Here is a 20145-nt window from a genome sequence, read left to right on the forward strand (position 1 = left end):
AATAATTTTGTTGGATAATACCTTGCTCATTCAGAGAAAGTATAAACGGTAGGGATGGAGATTTGTAACTGTCTCAGCAGGGTGGGCTCAGAATTAATGAGGTTTTATTACTCTTGATAGTTCTCCTCAAAATTCTTTGTACTTTTCTTAGCAGGTTAAAATCCCAAACTGGTCAGTAAATTTAAATCAGGCGAAATGAGAGCTTAGGTTGAAAAGGGGAAATTTTCTCAATATCTGTAGAAACTAGCTCAGGAATTCTTCATTTCATGGGATATGTTAAATGTAAAGAACATAGGATACTGGACAGCTTGTTCTTTTTTTTATTGGTTTCCATATAGAATCCTGTAAGATTAGAATCCAGAAGGAAGTTTAGATAAAAATTTTAAACTCAGAGAAAATGGTTTGATTTCTGGATATATCGAGGCTATGTAGGAGTGCAGCAAACTTTAAAAACTACATACAAAGAAAAGTTTTAATTGTTAATCATGATGTAGTAGGAACATAAAATTGTAAATTCTTTTTTCTCTCATTTTCCGTATGTTTCATAATTTGGATTTACCAATTTTATGAAAAATACAATGTAAACATTATACAGAACCGTCATCACTCAAAAGATATTAAATCAACTAATGATAGAAAATAATCTGTAATTTGAGAACTTATTTTGAACTATTTATTTCCTAATTTTGTAGCCTGTTTGTTTGAATTAGAAACGTAAGGGTTCTCCTGGGCTCCTAGGACATTCATTCGTTCATTCAATAAATTGTCCAGGTGGTCTAGGTGTTCAGCTGCAGTGATGACCAAAAGAGCAGACTTCTTACCTTCTCGGAGTTGACATTCAACTAAAGGAAATATGAAATAATTATATAAGCATATGATATATTGTCAAGGAGCAATAAGCACTATGAAGACAAACAAAGCAGCAGGGTAAGGAGAGAAATTCAGGGAGTGGGGAGCTATGATTTTATATAAATGCAATCATGGAGGACTTCTGGAGGAGGTGATATTTGTACAGAGACCTAAGTGACGTGATCATTGCCTGAAATGGGAGTTTGGGTCCTACTAGTGCTTCAGAACAACTTAAAACCTAATTCATGAGCCTTTAAGTTCTTTACATTGACTCAGTGTTTCTTTTAAATTAAAGCCTCTCTTTACAGTTGCCTCTCTCTTAGTCCTCGGTAACTCAGAGGGCCCCCCTGCTCAGAGCCTGCAGTGGCTCCCCACTTCACTCAGAAGTTCCAACTTCCTGCCACAGCCTAAGAAGCCCTCCACGATCTGCCCTCCAGCCCCTAAGTTTGTCTCAGCTAACTCCCTGGATGGACCTCCTTGTAACTTATCTCACCAGCCCTGCTTTCCGGCCCCTGAGGTTGACACTGGCTGCAGCTTTCTTTCTAGAACCCTCTTCCCCTGGATACCCATCCACATGGTTCACTCCTCCAACTCTTTGCCCAAATGTCAGCTTCTCAATCAAGCTTACCTGGAACCCCTAGATTTTAAATTGCCACCTCCTTCCATAAGTCCTTAGTCCCCTGACCCTGCTCCACTGGGTTCCTTCTTTCTGTTTTGTTTGTTTGTTTGTTTGTTTCCTATCTCTTATCACCTGCAAACATGCTCTATAAATTACTTACATATTATGTTAGCCTTTTTCTCATCTGTCTCGCCTCACTGAAATGTGAGCTCCACCAGGCGCACTGGGATCTTTATCTTTGGTGTGTTCACTGGTATTACAGGCATCCAGTTGCCCACAGCAGTGCCTGGGACACAGTGGATACTCAGTATATGTTTATTGAGAAAATGCAAGCCTGAGGCTCTCTCTGCATGTGCACACCCCTTGGTTGGTTCACCTGTGTTGGCAAAATCCAGAACACTGAAGTGCTGATCCCCCTTGTCTATTCATTTGTACGGCCCATGAAACTTTATTGCTAGTTACTTGAATAGGAAATACTATATTCATTGTATATGGATGCCAAATAGTCTACTTACAAATGGTGGCTTTTAAGTGTTATGGAGAAAAATATCCTGAAAACTGAACTGTTTGGCCAGCAGTGAAACAGTGACGATATTTCCCAGGCTTAGCAAGGATCTCAAGAGGTCACCTGGCCTGGCTTCTGTTATTTTTCCAATGTAGGCATGAAGCAGCTGCAGCCCAGCAAGGTTATTGACTTGCCTAAGGGTTCACGGCCAGTGAGTGTGGACTCTGGAAACCCCTGCTAAGGCCTTATGTCCTTCGTTTGGAATTCATGGGAACCCAGAAAGAAACAGGGTAATATGTTGCCTGTTGGTAGTCAGAGGATCTTAATAAATATTGCTGTTGGTGGTTATCGTGAATGATTTCTACAAATAAGCATAGTGCTGTATTTAAAGGATGTTAGGGATATCAGTGGCGATTGTACTGTATTTTCATCACTGATTCTCCGACAAAACCTCAGTTCTATCCGTCCCGTCGCTTGCTTTGTACACTATGGGTGTGTTTAATTCACATCAGTGGGTATATCACTTGTCAGGAGGGGAGGAGGGGGAAGACGACCATCTTTCTACGGTGGAATGATATAGTGTCGTCCCTGCATATGACACATGTCCACAGCTCAAAGAGGGGCAGGAAGCAGGGGTGTGCCCCTAGTCACTAGGTGGCTGCTCCCTGCAGTCACACCAAGACCTGGGGGAAGAGAGAATCCCACCGGAGGAGGAAGAAGATCACGGGACATGGAAGAACAGAACTGATTACGTTCAATGAGCAACTTCGCTTTTCACTGTGTGCTGAGAATTAGAGATAACATTTCACAGCAAATAATAAAGTGCATTGAGGTGTGCTTTTTCCCTTAGTCGAGTTAGAGCAACGTTTTGGAAGGTGTTATTTTTAATTATCAACACAAACAGAAGCACCTGAAATGGACAACTCCTATGCACAGGCTGCCTTTCCGCCCCCACCCCCACCCCCGTCTGGCATTCAGGAGGAAAAAGCCTGATATTTAAATTCAAAGATCATTATCTTTTAAAAATAAAAATAACAATTCTCCCCTGTATCAAGGGAAAAGAATGTAGTCGGCTGGAGCCTTTTAAGCCCCATTGTTTATCTGGTATCCCAGGTGTGTAGACTTTTAAAGTCTTGAAGTTTATGGAAAATGCTTTTCACAGCCTTTACCAGGCGCTGTGATTTTGTCACAGTTTTAGCTGTTTCTGATGTCTCACCTAGAATGGCATCTTCTGCAAGTTGCGATTTGGAGTAACTGTGAAAATGAAGAGTGTTTACTTTCGGTCCTCAGCGACGTATAATCATTTATATAGCACCTCAGCACCTAGCACAGTGGATTGCCCTCGTGTGGGGTAAATGGAAAGCAGTTGAAATGATAAAATGAAGAATAAAGAGAAATTGTGATCCAGATTCTCTTAAGCAGCGTTGTTTTTCAGAAAGTTACTATCCCGAACCGAAAAATTAATGAAATTATGATTAGAACAGTGAGCAAACGTTCCCCAGCAAATGTATCCATCTCTTTTGTATTGGTTGAGTCCCTGTTACGTTGCTGGCACTGTTCCGGGCACCAGGAGGGACAAGGTGGCTCCCTTGACTCGCGGAGCTTACAGTCCTGGGATGGGTTCAGGTGCTTGATGGTCATGATGAGGAAAGTATGGGACGTTTGGGGCACATGGAAGCATCATTTGCCCAGGCCTGGAGACTTAGGGAAGGCATCCTGGAAGGAAACCTGGAGGATGATAAGGAGGAGCTGGGGAAGGTGGGATGGGTAGGGAAGTGCTCTAAATAGGAGGACTAGCGCACATGTGGAGGCACTAAGTTAGGGAGAGAGAGAGTCCAGCCTGTCTGTGCGGTGAGGGGGAGTCGGGGCAGACCATGCAAGCAGAAAAATGACATTAGTTGCTTGTTCTTTATTCTGAGAGCAGTGAGGAGCTCTGGGAGCATTTTCTACACCATCAGATTTGCAGCCTCATCCTTCTGCCTGTGGACGGAGAAGGACTTGGAGGGAGACCAAGACATGAGTCAGGGAGACCAGTTAGCCACTGTTGTGGGATTCAGATGGCCTGATGGCCGGTAGTAGGGAGGTGGGTGAGGGGACAGGCTGGAGAATTGTAGGAGCCAGAGTCAAGAGGGCCTGTGACTGCTTAGATCTGGGGAGAGAAGGGGAAGATGTCAGCATGACTGACACTCAGGATTCTGGCTTGGCCACTGGGTGGACAGATACAACAGATACAGGGGGCATTCACTGAGCTGGGGACTAACAGGAAGTGAGCTTAGGGCACAAAGTATTGCAGTGGTTTGACCGCACTGAGTTTTGAGATATCCAAATTTCTAGGCAGACCCCTAAATGTTCAGATTTGAAGCTCTAGAGGGAGATCTGGGTTGAGGATGCAGATTTGCAATCATCCATGTGTAAATGGCCATGAAATCATATAAATTGATGATATTTCTCAGAGAAGATGTAAACGGAGAAAATAAGTGGTCCTGGTAGAAAACCCCATGGCACCCCAGCACTGAATGATCTGGGAGTGAAAAAAAAATGGCCTGGGAATAAGAAAAACCCTCAAAGACGGAGAAGCGGACAGAAAAACAGGAAGTAAACCAGAAATGTGTAGCATCATGGAAGCCAAGACAAGAGACAGTGGTTCAGTGGGGGAAAAATGATCCAAAGTGTCAAATACAGACATGTCAAATAACATGAGGATCAAGAAGTGTCCTTTTTAAAAAATTAAAAAAAATTTTATCATGTGTCCTTTTGATGATTTCTATGCTGTTTAATCATAGGCTTTTTAGTTACCTTTGAAGCCAGTGTGCAGTCAGCAATGTGTAAGTTAAAATGCTTATGGTATCAGGTAACAAAAAACTCAACTCAGTGAGGCAGCAGCAATAAGCAAATTTAGACCAGTGATCTTTGTGTGCTTTATCTTCTAAAGCAAACTAAAGGCCTTGAGGAATGCTTGGCATTTGTCAGTGCTCATTTACTATTGCATGAATGAGTGAGTAAGGGAAAGAAGAAATGAATGAATCTCACATCATAAAATTGAGTGGTAGGGCAGCTTCAGGGTTGGCTAGTTCATCAGCTCAGTAGCATGGCTAAGATAATGCCATCCTCAGGCTACACCTCCTCATGGTAACAAGATGGCTGCAGTAGTTCCAGCGTCATATGCAGACAGTATCCAGAGGAGAGAGAGAGGGCTATCTCCCTTCTTGGTATCTCTTTCTGTGAGCAAGAAAACCTGGCCCCGTAAGTTCTCCAGAATTACTCTTATTTCTCATTGAGCAAAATTTTGAGAGATAACCACTGGATATTTTTCCCCTAATTCTGACAGATGTTTCCATAAACCAAAGTATTGCAGGTGCAGTCAACTCCGAAGAGCTGCTACCTAGTATGAGTTATCCTTGGAAGACCCACCACAATACCACCCGTCCAACTGCCTGGCCTGGGCCCCGATGTGAAGTCAGGACAGGGCAGGGTACCGGGGCATGGTGAGCATCACCGCCTGCTTCTGACGCCTGGTTGTTCCACAGCCACTGGCCTGCACTGATGTTTGTAATGAGAAGGCAAACCAGACTCTGGAAGGTAGTAGCCAATATGAGGAAAGCTGGTCATACTTAGGAGAACTTTCCTGACTTTATACGTTTGCCTCGGACTCATGCAGAGCTAGACAGGCCAGTGGGGCATTGAGCCTTAACCCCCACATTAATGTCTGTGAAACAGCTGCACTCTCCTAGGAGCCCCAAGCCCAGGATTCTGGTCCCAGCAGCCTCACCTTCTGTCTATACCTGGTACAGAGCGGCTTCTCAGCTCCCTGGACTCTGCTTTCTGAATGTAACCGCAGGATCCTAGACTGCTCCCACCAGCAAAGCCTTTCGTCCCTCTCATCCTCTCACTGCGCCCAGCCTCCAGCCTGCTTGATTGAAGACAGTCTGTTACCAACCAGCGGGCTTTCCTAGAGTCTCTGAGGGAGCATCCGGGGATGGCTGACCCCGCGACTCCATTCTGCCCTGGCTCGTCCGCTCATAGGGTTGTCGGAGGGTCAAGGAACACAATCCAGTTTGGGCTTTTAGAGCACTGCCTGCCCAGAGTGAGTGCGCAGTGTCAGCGATGGTCTCCACTGGGCATGTGGCCTGGACTGCTTCTCTGCTCTTTTTACATGTCCTGTCTCCCCTGCCTGGCTCCCCTTCACCCCAGCCTAGACTCTCCCTAGTTCCCTAAGATTCCACTGTGAGGCAACAGGACTTCCCCGAAGCCGCCCCCCCCCCCCTTAGGTGTGTGTTGCTGCTCTCAGGGCTGCACGTGCTCTCAAGCCCTGTCTTTCCCCCCCCCGTGCTCCACCCACCACTGCTTCATCTCTAAAGGAAATATCCGCTGAACTGCCCACTCGTTGTGGTGTGGGCCACTTTCACCACTTTAGCGACATCATTTCAATCTCCCAGTGCCAGAAACGGGTTCACTTTTGCGTATTCGTTAGGCCCATTTTTGTGATTTTTAAGTCTGTCTTGAGCAGTGCTGTCCAACAGAATTTTCAGCAATTGCAGGAATGTTCCATCACCTTTGCCGGCCAGTGCAGCGGCCATCAGCCACGTGTGGTTGTTGAGCCCTTCAGATGTGGCTAGTCTGACTGAGGAACTGCATTTTAAATTTTATTTAATTTTAGCTAATTTAAACGATAGCCGTACGTGGCAAGGGGTTTCCTATTGGAGAGCTCAGCTGGAGAGACAGAGCTGCTTCAATTTTGAAGTGGTCAGCCCTCATCACTTTCCTCCTCCAACTCCAGCCAGTAAAGATTTTTTTTAAATCTTGGATTCCCTGTTAACTCTGAAAGGCCCCTTGCACAACGATGTATGATTCTGTGAGATCTACACTATCACATAATAACATAGGAGAGAAACTGTGCCATTCCATTCATTTTGTATTCAGTCTCTGCTCCAGTTGCATTTTTGATACCAAGATGCCCAGGAATAGCAAGATGGTAGATCCTCTTACAGCTACAAACCTGGGAGACGAGGGTGGTGATTTGGAAATAGTGGTCAGAACCATCCCAGTTCCTCAGGATAAATGATGTAGAAACCTGGTGTGAAGACTGGGGGGAGGCATAACTGTACCGAGGGAGGCAGGTGAAAGAAACACCCCTGGGAGACACACCACAGATGAGGTGTTTGGAGTCAAGGAAGCAGCCGAGAAACCACATGAGCTGTGGTTTGCTGACCTTGAGGTCCAGTAAAAGGCAGAAAATGCTGATAAATCCAGCAGGAAAGAGCTATAGGGAAGTGCAAGGAAAAGAGGCTACCCAAAGCCAGTGCCACTTTTGTGATAGAAAGTCATTGTTTTAGGCAAAGATCTCTGAACAAGAGCAGAAAAATCATTAACATCAAAATAGGATGTTAAATCCAGAACAATAGCAACTATTTAAAAACAAACAACCAAAAAACCAAGTCATTCTCCAAGCACAAAGACATGTACCATTCCATCCTATATTTAATTTCATCCAATCAGAGTGTCACGGAATCGACTGCATTCTGAGATTGAAATCCATTTTGCACAGATTTTCAAGGTAGTATTAGGTTCAGAAGGATTCTGTGAGTTACAAAGATTCCTGTATCAGACAGAAAACCTCATGGCTCTGGCAAAATTGTTCTGTATAGGCTGGTCAGAATCATCCAAAGACTTCTGCCTGCAAATAGAGGTAAAATGTAAACGGGAAGATTCTCTAACTTGTGGATTCAGAAAATATAGGTTCTCTGATCCTTACAGAATTCCTGCAATTTCTGCCTTAAATCCTAGGGGTACACGGGTACTTTTAGACATACAGACACACACTTAAAATGACTTTTCCTCACTGAGGAAGAAAGTGCACCAGAAGAGGGAGACGGACAGACAGACAGAGATAGAGACAGGGAGACACACTCTAGTTTTCGTTTTTGCAAGTAAGACTTTCAGTTCGTCTTTTTAAATTCATAAGAATCCCCAAATTAATTAGTAAATATGCAACGTTAATAGAGATGCATTGCTTTCTGTGTGTGTTTAAAATTCTTCACAATGAGATCTGTAGCACTGTTTAATTTTTTCCTACTCTAATGGAAAGGGTATATCAGTGTCAACAAACAAACAAAATTGAAGTCTTTATTTTGTGGCTCACCACCACCAGAGTGACACTTCTCGGGAGAGCTCCTTCAGCTCCGCAGGGTGACTCACCAGCCACTCAGTGGAGATGCCCTTTATGGTCAGAGAGCACGTCTGGGAAGCCGCAACAGCTGCTCTTGTCTCAGAGGGACAAAACAATTAGCTAATGCCTGCATGAGGGCTCCTCTTCCATGTCTTTGCCAAGATAATCATTTGCTTTAACATAGGTGGCTTCACCTTTTGATTTTGCTTTAATTAGAGCCATCAGTGATCAGGGAATGAAAACGTGTTTGAATTTTCACAGGCATGCATGTGTGAATTCTACACATTTGCGTTACCAACAGAGATGTAGTGTCGTTAACACTTCCTAATGTTTTCAGGTCTAAAACTGTCACGTTGCATCACTTACAGAATCGTTTTTCTTTATAGTGGAAGCATCAGTGTAACCACGATCTCGTGATGTTCATTATTCTCCTCTGCCTCAAGTGCTAACAGTAGCAGAATTTGAGCTGTGACAGTTACATGTTTGATTTATAAAGGGTTGCTATACTGTTCTTTTGACATCCTTAAGGAAGTAAAAATTTTTAAGTCAGTCATTTTAAATGAGGTCTCACACACTTACTCTAACCACGTACTGGTCCAGCGCCTACTAGTTATATGACTTTATGCAAGTTACTTGAATCATCTAATGTTCACTTTTCTTTATGCAATGAGGATAATCTGGGTACCAACTTCATAGGATTGTTTTATATATATTAAGGAAACAAGAGCCTGGCACATAATAAACTCCTGAAATAATACAGTTTACAAAATTTTGTTATTATATGTAAGATGTCCAGTGTGGTACTTGATACTGAAGATGTTCCAAATGCTCCAAAAATACTTCTTTTGCCATCTCTTCCTCTTTTCCTTTCTTCCTCCTTGTCTCTCAGTGGTGTATAGAGGGTTTTATGTACAGTATGAGCCTCTAGCGCTACACTAAAACTTACTAGTTTTTTTGAAAATAAAAATATAAAGCTTTATTTCGCTAATGGTAAACATGAAATCAATCAGTGTTGTTCCTAGTTCTTGCTGTAATGTGCCCAAGTAGAGTAAGTTGTAGGAGAAAAAGGAAAACTTTTGTTTCCTTTCTGGAACAAAGGTAAAACAGTTTGCTAGTTTAGCTGATCTGTTGTTTCAGGCTTGTTTGCAGGCTTGGGAGAGCTTATTCTCATTTTGCATCTGTCGACAATCTGGACTTTGATCTGGAAGAACGTTGGACAACATTCAGCACAGTCACTTTGTTTTCAAGAGACAGAAACTGAGGTCCATTGTAGTGACAGCAAAAGCAAGAACACCGCCCTCCTGGTGCACAGAGTCTGGCTCCTTTCCACTGTCCCTGCTCCTCCTCTCTTCCTGCCCCTCAAGAATGAGTTAGGGGTGCTCACCAGCACCCCTCTGTTGATTGACACATAGGCCTCTCAGGAGAGCATGGCTTATACCACCATCGTTTCTGGCACCTGTCAATGGGTCCTTCAGTTTCTTTTTACCTGAGATGGAAAAAAGCATTCTCTTCCCTTAAGTCTCCAGACTGTTAAGCATCTGAGTGGTCCAGTATTAGCACACTTCTTCCCTCTCTGAGTTTCTGAACCGTTTGAAGGCTAAGATAAGTGGGAATTGAAGTAGGGTATCACCTTTATTACCAATAAACTCTAACCAGCGGGAAGTCAGTGATGAGGCCGATAACTCTCTACTCTCCCCAAGTCAGCCCACCAGGAGGGAAAGTCAGAGTCCTGAAGCGGCGCTGGCCCACCGGGGGTAAGGGGAGGATGCAGAGTCCCCTGTGCTCACTGTTTGGATGGATTTGCTCCACCTGGTGGAGAAACAAGGCCCAGTGGTTGCATCCTAACAACGAGGTACCTGTGGAGAAGGGGTAAGAAGCCTGGCTTAGGGAAAATACCACCTCAAGAAACCAGACGAGCGAGGAAAGGGTTTTTCCCTCCAAAAAACCTATTATATTTTCGTATAACTTAAGAAGGCAGCATGCCATTTTTTATTTTTTAGACATATAAGCATGTTTACCAAAAAAAAAAGTCAGTGATCGTTAAGCTCTGCTCTGTCATGCCAAACGCACTGCAGAACTCGGCTGACCTGCATACATATTTCATCTTGAGGTCACTGTGATCAGCATGTACATCTTGTTCTCCACGCCTGCGTTTGTCCTTGACATTGTTTCAAACACACTGTTTTGGGTCAGCGTCACCCGCAGGGTCACTTCACTTGCATTTCTTTCATTCCCAGCCAGGCTGTGCGTGTCACAAGCGGCACCTGGGACTTGGTTTTTGTTTATTTGTACAAATAGTCTGCATACTTGGAATAGCCATTCTTTTATTAGCTATGTTTAGTTTGGTTCATATTTCCCCACCATGCTGTTTGGGTTTTTCCTTATATTGGGTGTACAGCATTTTCATTTGCAAATTAAAAATCTAAAAGTTTATGAGTAAGTTAAAATTATTCATCTGGCTTCCCTGTTACACAGCCTAACTAAAAATGTGTGCGTGTGTATACACATGTATTTATTTATTTATCTATGTAAACACTTGTAGTTTTAAAGTTTTATTTTTAGTTTTGTGACCTGGTAAAATTTATTGCAGTAATGAGTGATTCAATATATAGATGTAAAGCAGTTCTTTAAACTCATATTCAACTATTATTTATCAAATAAATAGTTCTTATCCAACTAGAAATACAATTTTAAACATACGCTTTTATATAAACCATAATACATATCCTGTAAAATTAGATTAAGTGGTGAGTTTGTTTAAAGTATTTTGGTTTTCAGAATTGAAATTTTTTTAATCTTGGCCTTTATGGGGCCATGAATCCTGAGTGCTCTCAGAACAAAATGTCTTTCATGCGCTTTTTTAAAAAACAAAAACTGTCATTACACAGGCATTCACGAAAACCCAGAGGAATTCCTGTTGCCTGTTCTCCATAGAGACATTCATCCACTTGAAAAAAGTCTTCGGTTAGCCTTAAACTTTGAGAAATGTAATTGATCAGACATTGATGTCAGTCACCGTGAAATCAGAGAATATTCCTAAAGCAAAACAAACAACAATAACAAGACAACAATTATTTTTGAGACCCACTTGGAATAAAATCACAACGTTAATATCCAGTTGTAGGTGGATGTAATCCCTTAACAAACTGAACCAAACAAATATTTTTAAAGTATCTTTTGAGCCAGTCTTCTTTTACGCAGATTGTACTTTTAGAACATAAAGAAAATCTTATGCAAGACAAGATCCCCTGTGTGGTCTCCATCTATTCTGAGCACACATCTTCTGTTCTCCTTCACCTTTTATTTTTCTTACCCACTTCTTGCCCTCCAACCCACACACCAGCTAGCTCACACGAGGTCCTCTCTGTCTGCGTTTCTGCATCACGCCTTGCCCCACTCTTTCCCCAGGGCATGTCTGTTTTCTCCTTAGCATTTGGCACAACACCTGCCTTGTGGGAGGAGAGGCTGGGCAGGGTGCGATTCAGCGCCAGGGTTTGGAGGCAGCAACCTGGCTGTCATCTCTCCAGGTATCATAAGGAGCTAAGAGCAAATCCATTTGTAAGGGTCGGCGAGTTCTGGTACGTGATCCCTGTTGTTCACGAGATGGTCTGCCCTGGTGTTTGTCGGTTGGATGCAGTCGTTCACTCTCACCTTGCCTTTGATGCTCCTTGATTTGATTTGAGCCTGATTCTACCAATGTCTTCATTTCTTACGCCTCACAAGGAGAAGAGGAGCAGATGGCCCGCACCTTGTCCGTGGCCAGTTCTCTCTTAATCCATTGCTTCCCACGTCTCACCGTTTAAGTCATGACACTCACCTGCACTCACTTCTGCGTTCTTTTCTCTGCCGCTTCTGTGACCTGCTTCTGCCTTGTCGGATGTGTCTGCGTCTGGCTCACATTGTACTTTCTTCCCCGCCCTATCGCCCCCTCCAGTCCCAGTGTCCATCGTGACAAGTTCATATTCATAATCCATGGCTAGACAGCGCAACCTCCTGCTTTGTCTTTGAGAGTCAAACCAACTCTCTCTGTTCCATGTTAGCCACGTAAACAGCATTTCTTGTCCTAAACCTCATCAGGAAAAGGCACTGTTGCCATTCCAGGTTCTCTTGCTTCTGTGACGTTCCTTACCTCCAGTCCAGTGGTTCTCAAAGTGCGGAACCCTGACCAGAAAAAGCAGCTCTGGTATAACCCAAGTACTTGTTAGACGTGCGTACACCAACCCCCCGGGTCAGAAACTCCGCGATGAGGCCCAGCAACCTGTGTTGTAAGTGCCCTCCAGGAAGCTGTGATGCCCGCTAAGGTGTGAGAGCCCTTGCCTTCACCCATCAGGTCTCTTCTGCTGCCCTCTTCCTTCCTCCTCGTCGTGGTTTATTGACTCTAGTGGGAGACGTCTTACACTTAGAGCAATTGTACTGTTTTGAAAACCACCATTACAGGTAATTTTAGAAGAGCCTGTAAAACATCAAAATAATTTCCAATACTCAGTGAGCTCTTTCCCGTCTTCTTAATGATAACGAGAGACAGTGATGATCTAGATGGATGAAAATACAAATAATCCGTAAGACTCGGTTTGTTCAGGAGGGTTAAATTCCTCCCAGAGGAGACGGTTTTCCTACATGGAGTCTAGTACATTAACGCTTCTACTTCTGTGTGGGTTTGAACATGTCATAGGAACTTTAAAATAACAGTTACTCAACAGAAGCAGCATCGTTCTATCCCCACGTCATAGGAATGCAAATCAGGTTTCACTTTTGTCACTGTCCATCTTAGTCATAAATGATATTAATGATGAATGTGTATCTATTGCATAGTTTCAATTTATTTCTACCAGATATGTCTGTACATATATGTAAGCAGGTAGGTAGATAAAACATGGTTACCAGTGTTAATGTTGAAGAAATGACCAAAAGCCAAGAAATTTCTGTGGTCTGTACATGCTGCTGTGTAAATTGACAAACCCTGTGGGAAAAACGATTTCATAAGATCCAGGTATATGTCACCAGACATTAAAGTATTAATACACATAAGTTTCACTTACCGGAATCTTTCCTAAAGGGGGAGAATTCTAATTGCAGAGAAGATGTTATACAGGAAGGTAGTCAGCAGAGATTTCTGTTTTCATAATAGCAGAGAACACTGGAAATCCCTTTGTGACCAATCACAAAGAGAACTAAGTAAGCTTCTGTATATTCATTCAGTATAATTATTAAGATGATAACCATGCAAATTACATGCTTATCGAAGTTTTTAAAAAACAGGACAAAATTTGATACATACAACTGTGAAACTTGTGGGGAAAAAGCTTTCTGTTAGGGTAGTGATATGATCAGTGTCTTATTCTTTTTTCTCCTACTTTCATGTTTTCAATGGAAATGTGTATTTAGAAATTATGAGAGTAGAATTTTCAAGATTATTTTTTCTCCAAAGTGGTTTGGGCCTTTGCAGTTTAGCAAAGGTACTTTTAATCCATAGGAAGCTAAATTTTTTGAGAGTTAATATGTTCCCAGGAGAAGTAAGTCATACTGCCTCTCTGTTACCACCAAAACCTCTAGCGCTAAACCAGCTGCCTTGATGAAACAGAGATTCATAGAATCTAAAGCAATCTAACTGCTGTTGTATCTTTTTTTTCCCCCTAATATTGCTTCTGTGGTACTTTTAACAGTTAAAATGTATAGCAGTCATTCCATTGCATCTTTGCCCCAAAGGAGCAGAACAGGGCCACAGCCCCGCAACCCGTCCTCCTCGGGTGGCCTTATCCGGGACTTTCACTGCACTGGGAACATTAGAAGTCAAAGTGGTTTCCCAGAGATGTATTAAACCTAACGGCAGCTGCATCGTCATTTCACCGACTGGGAACTTTCAGCAGAGCTACTTCCCACGGTGTGCATTTGAACAAGCTAAAGTAAAACATGTTAGGAAGACTAGGGACCATCCATCCTGGGACGGCAGTGCGTTCACGTTCGCACCCGCAGCCTTTTCCATCCTGAAGACGCAGTTCAGCTGTGCGCTTCCCACAGCACAGCAGCGGCCTGAGAGTCTGGTCTGCTCTCAGTAGTGAGGCGCGCTGATCACATTGTCAGTCACAGTTACGGGGACCGCTATTACCATTTGCGGCATAGAAGAGGCCGAGTGAAAAGAAGGGGGAAAAAGCACCCATAGTCTTCAAGAGTCAGTGCTTTATATGGTCTGCTTCACGTGAGTTTTTGGGTATCCACTATAGCCATTTTTTCTATGTTTATAGAAGATTCAGGTCAAATAGCCTATGTCCTTGAACCATATGCTGTCTAAAGCCTGTCGGTTTATAAATTGCTCTGTTGAACATACATTTCATCAGGCCAATTCTAACCGGGGGGAAGAGGGGCGGGCAGAGAAATCCTTCGCTGCTGTATTATCAGTGTGTGTAAAATTAAAGCCTTGGGAGGAACATAGCAAAAGGAAAGGATTATTTATCCAAGATTAACCTTGGAGTCATTTCTCTATTTTATTTCTACAAGTGAATCATCTATCTTCCCGTTTTAAGGCAGGTAATCGCTTTGCTGGTTTCTGTGTTTCTGACTAAACATAACTTAGAGTCTTTCATGTGGATATTTATGCATCTGACTGGAACAGCTTTCAGCCCTCTTTAAAAATTAATTTGACTCTAATGTCTAGTTATCCAGAACTCCCCTGGGCGAGGGTGAAATCACACGGGGTGGGGGGGGGATTTTAATTTGACAAACGGCCATTGTGCAGGAGGCTTTGATCCTCTACTAGCTGCCCCTTGTCCTGCTGAGCTTCAAGCAGGACCAAAGTCTGCAGCCCACACGGCAGGATCCCTGGTAGGCACTGCGAGGATTCTGGCACTTCCCAGCATCCTTGAGCTGCTGCAGCCCTCAGCTGGCACGTAAACCCCACCCCCCTACACATTTATCTACCTGGAGAAACTGGATGCAGGCAGAGGTAGGGAGAAGACAGGATGAGTTTCTCCTAGGACCTTGGTGGACTGTGTCCTGGTACTTGTTGAATGCTGTGAAGCCCTTTGCCCCCTGAAATAGGAATTCTGATTTTCCAGTCTCTGAGTCCTGCTCAGTTCTTCTAAGTTTTCAAAATATATGAAGAAACAGTCATTTTAATTCTCATTTGAAAATCCTTGCAAAATCCATTAGAAAGACGGAGACAAAATAGACAAATGGTTGAAGGTCATTGGAAATTGCTGCCTGGTGGTTAGACGCCTTAAAAGCAAAAGAACAAGTGTAGACTTTACAGACTGGCCTTGATAAAGGTTGTCCAGAACATCCAGTCCCTGTTAGCAGGCTGTGAACGTCACCCTTCCCTGGAAGGCAGGCGTGCTCTAACTCTGTGTTCTCTTCGCTCTGACAGACGGGGAGCTCTCCATATCGAATGAAGATGACTCCCTGGAAAATGGGCAGTCCCTGAGCTCCAGCCAGCTGTCTCTGCCCGCCCTGTCTGAGATGGAGCCAGTCCCGATGCCCAGGGATCCCTGCTCGTATGAGGTGCTCCAGCCTTCTGACATCATGGATGGGACAGGTAATGCCCCCTTAGACTTGTAGAGCTGGTCCCCAGCATGCACGGCATTAAGGACCTCCAGCCTGGCTGGACTTGGGGTTCTGTGTTGAACCACCCTGAGCATAAGGATCTCCTGGAAATGAGGGTGGAGCTGACCAGAGAGGACTTGCTAAGTATAAAAATGTGGAAGGTATATACATTTATTTTTCTACAGTCTTTAAAAACATTTTTTATAGCCTTAATCTCTTAAAGAAGATTATATCTTGTGTTGTAACACTGATGATCTAAAATGTCATTATTTTGTTTTCTAACACTCATTTCTGTTAGGCTAAAGCTGAAGAGTCCTCTGCTTCTCTGTGGTGCCTGGTCAGTAGACCCTGGTGTGCTCTTTAATCCTAATTCCAATATACTGGTTAGTAGTTATATGAGTTTAAGAGCATGTGCTTAGCATGCACAAGGTCCAGGGTTCATTCCCCAGTACCTCCATTTAGAAAAAAAGTAAAAAAAAACCCACAAATAAACCTAATGACCTGCCACCCACCCCCAAAAATAGATAGTGTATCAGAATGATGATGAAAACAGGCTTTGAAAGGAGATAAAGCCTTCAAGTCGAAGCTGGTCCCTTGTGAATCCTGTGACCTTGAATAAATTACTTGATCTAGTGGGAAAAAAAGTTACATCAATTTAGTAAATTGTAACAGCTTACTGCATAAAATTAATTAGCATGTTAATTGTCTATAATTTCCCAGTTACGTTATATCCTGCTGACAGATGAATTTTGATGCCATCTGACTGTCACTCCCTCTTTGGTCCAAAGCCCTCTGAGTGGCCAGTACTCACTCCTTCAGGTCTGCAGACTGGTCCTCATTAGCCAGAAGATGGGACCCTCCTGACAGCCAATCAGGAGAGGTCCTTGCTGCCAGGAGACGAGCCCGGGGGAAGGGACCTCTTGGAATATCTAGAGTCTGGGTAGAAAGGCCACATCCTTCCTCCACACAGTGTGCAGAGTCTGCTCAGGGGGAGGCTGGGCGGGGTGATGTTTCACACAGTCAGCTTCATCTTGGGACCCAGTGAGTTCTTGCTCCGTCAGTGTGTCCAACACTGATGATAACAGTGCCCTTGAGACAGGGGAGAATTGAGTTCTCATGAGGAGTATGTACAGGACCTGGATGCTGCCAGGAACGCTGCTACCCAGATTAGGGAGGAAGAAGAGGGCAGGAGAGGAGTCATTTACAGACGTTCTTACTGTAGCAGCAATGGGGAGGGAAGAGGTGCATCTGAGTTGTATTTCCCTCCCCCTCCACACCACCCCCCTCCCCTGCAGGGGAGATTGTTCCAGCTAAAGCAGTAAATTGAGATTTCTATCCAACCTCCCTTGTGGCTTTGGAATCAGATGGATTTGATGGTTGGAGTGAGATCTGTCATCCTAGGGAAGTCATTGAGTCTTAGTCTGTCACTGGCCAGGTTGCCAGGCTGGTGGGAGAGCCTACATTACCACCCGTGGCGGCTCTTAACTGGATCTGGTCCTGGTCGCCTGTGGGGGAGAGAAAGAGGCAGGCCCAGTGCAGAGCAATGAGAAATGGAGTGTAAGGGAGGGGAAGGAAGAAGATAAGAGGTGTTGACTTGGAGCATCTTCACCTTGTCAAGGTGTACAGGAGCCAGCAGGGGCAGGAAGGTGCCTGTCAAACTGCAGAGCACCCCCTGGATGCGGCTGCCCACCTCAGATGACCCCCGAACCTGGAGGAGTAGCCACCCCAGGTGTGTGGGGGCCTTGTCCCCTACTGTGAGCCTCAGGCCTGGGAGCAGGGTCACAGTGAGACCCCAGGATCCACTCTTCCTCCCCAACAAAGGGCAAGCAGTCCCAAAGGAAGGTGCCTGCGTTTGGCGCTGGTTTGGTTCAGAAGGGGCTCTTGGTCCTTGGTCCACTCCACTTGCCGTCTTTTGATTGTCGCTATGGAGTCACATGTTGGAGCACCCACAGAACTTGTGTTATAAACACCAGGAACTGACGGGGTGACACGTTGGACGGTTTTGAGGAAGTGTCCTCTTCCTTTTTCTCCCTCTTGCTCCTTCCAGCTTTCTGTTTTCTGCGTCTGCCTCCCTCTCCATCCCCCACCCCTACCTCGGCTTTATTGGATTTCTGATGTCCTCTCTTTAACGCTCCACCCCTGACAACCTGGGGCGGTCAGCACTCTGCTGTGTTGCTAACCCACGTCCCTGTCCTGTGTACCCACCGGCTCCCGATGGACCTCCCTGCACTGCGTTTATGTAATGTCACTGTGTGTCCTGTGGTTGTCCCCTCAGTGTCTGAAGAGAGTCCCTCTGCCAGTGAGTCTGGAGTCCTCCTGTCCCAAGATCCTTCAGCCAAACCAGTCCTGCTCGTGCCCCCCAAAAAATCTGCTGCTTTCCCTGGAGACCATGAGGAGACCCCAGTGAAGCAGCTCTCCCTTCTCAAGCAGCCCCCTGCCCTGCCTCCCAAACCCACTGCCAGGATTGCCAACCACTTAACAGGTGAGTCGAGACGTCTTCCTGGGGCCCCAGCCCTGCCTTCCCTTCAAGGGATCATTTCTTGCTGTCTTTTTTTCACCTGAGGCACCTCTTCGGAGAGGTTGCTCTGTGGGATGTTTGGGTGTTTCTGTGTGTGTCTTGGTACACGCAGTCGTGACCTGGGTTTATGTGTTTGTGTCCAGAAGCATTCAGTACACACCCACCAGTCATATGCTAAGAGCCTGCAGTCTTGTGCGTCTGTAAATATGTACATTGGTATTTATGTGGCTCAGTCAAGATTATTTGCCCATCTTGGTGAATTCGATTCATCGTCAAAACTTTGCAGAGATAAAGAGTTGCCTTCATAATGAGTTTGCCAAAGCTTTAAAATACTGATCTGAAGCCCCGTGTATTTCTTCAATTAAAATTTATGTCTATTCTCTTAAAAAAAAAAAAAGCAAAGTCAATAACCTGCAAAGTATTATGGGAAACACTTTTAAAGAAGAGTAAGCTGAAGAAGGTTGTCCTAAAATGACTATTTTTAATTGAAGTACGGTTGATTTACAATATTGTGTTAGTTTCAGGTGTCCAGCAAAGTGATTCAGTTATTTTTTTCAGATTATAATCGGGATTAACAGATACAAATTACTATACATAAAATAGATAAGCAACAAGGATTTACTATATATCACAGGGAATTATATTCAATATCTTATAATAACCTGAAATGACTGTTATATGCTCATTGTTTAAATGTCACTTAACAAATGCACCCACAGTTATTAAGTTGGGCATCTAGTGAAATTGCATTTCATCGCACATTAGCCTCGGGAATCAGATAACCGCTTTGTGATTCAAGGTTATGGTATAATTCGAGATTCAAGATTTCACAGGGGAGTTTCTCCAACTGTGATAATAATCCCACCTGATACTGATTGACTGCCTCTTTACAATGTTTGTTATTTCTATAGATAGTTTCTAATTGATCTCTACACGTTTTTGTACAATGGGATGGAGGTGGAAGGATGTTCACCTATTTTATCATAAAAAGATGGAGATTCAAGAAGATAAGTGACTTTTCTCGGGCTGGCAGAAATTCTACAGTAGAGCCATGATTAGACCTCGTGTTTCCCAACTCCTAGATGAATGAGTATCGTTTCCTCAGTGGCAGGATGTCTCACATGGCGCTGAGTTGCATTAGATCAAAATTCAAGTGTAAGTTTGTGTCAAGCTCCTCTATCAATGTCCAGGTCGGTGTTTGTGGTTCATAAGAGCACATTTCCATCTAAAGGAAGTGTCCAACACATTAGTAACATTCAGTGTTACTAATTTAAATGCCCAGAAAGTCACAAAGGAAAAAAGGGAATTGTACGCCTCCCTCAGAGACATAACCACTGTCCAACTATCCTCTAATAAAAATCAAACACCGTTGTACATATTCTTTGATCACCTGTTGTTTTGCTCTCAGTGATGTCTTGTGACCAGGTTCCCATTAGTAAATATTCCACAACATCAATTTGTTAGCTGCAAGGTGGGGATCAGGATTTACACGACGGACCCCTTAGGAGCTTTCTGTCCTCCTTATTATGAAAACATGGCATCTCAGCACCGCGCATATATTTTTATAAGCATCTCTGAGTCTTTCCTCACTTATCCCTGGCATGAGAATTGCTAATTCTAATTCTAGAAGTAAATTGTGTATGTTTTAAGGGCTAGGTACCTTTTAAGACTGATGCCAAATTTCCTTTGGGAAAGATTAAATATTGAAAAACTAAACTCCTACATAGAGTACCTGTTTATTCAACACACCTGACTCTAGGCAGAATACTGTGCTAGGTATCAAAGTGGATACAGATATCTGAGACATCAATATATGTGTATGATGTATTTTATATGTGAATATATAATTCATTAATTAAATATTCAGAAATAGAGGGCCAGCCTACCTACTGTCAAGTGTAATACTTACAGATCTGCCCAGTCTGATAAAAGTGTTCCTGGGGAGCCTGAAA

The 20145-nt window shown here is 43.8% G+C and overlaps 1 protein-coding gene across 1 annotated transcript in view; it reads left to right on the plus strand.

Annotated features, from left to right (window-relative positions):
- The window catches only part of PHACTR1 (phosphatase and actin regulator 1), a 438449-nt gene that overhangs the window by 344805 nt on the left and 73499 nt on the right, over positions 1-20145 (plus strand). Inside the window, 2 exon segments of the mRNA XM_032462504.1 lie at positions 15500-15667; positions 17951-18157. Of these exon segments, the coding sequence (XP_032318395.1) occupies positions 15500-15667; positions 17951-18157 (375 nt within the window).

The sequence above is a fragment of the Camelus ferus genome, chromosome 20 (assembly GCF_009834535.1).
Source record: "Camelus ferus isolate YT-003-E chromosome 20, BCGSAC_Cfer_1.0, whole genome shotgun sequence".
In the NCBI taxonomy this organism is placed as follows: domain Eukaryota; kingdom Metazoa; phylum Chordata; class Mammalia; order Artiodactyla; family Camelidae; genus Camelus; species Camelus ferus.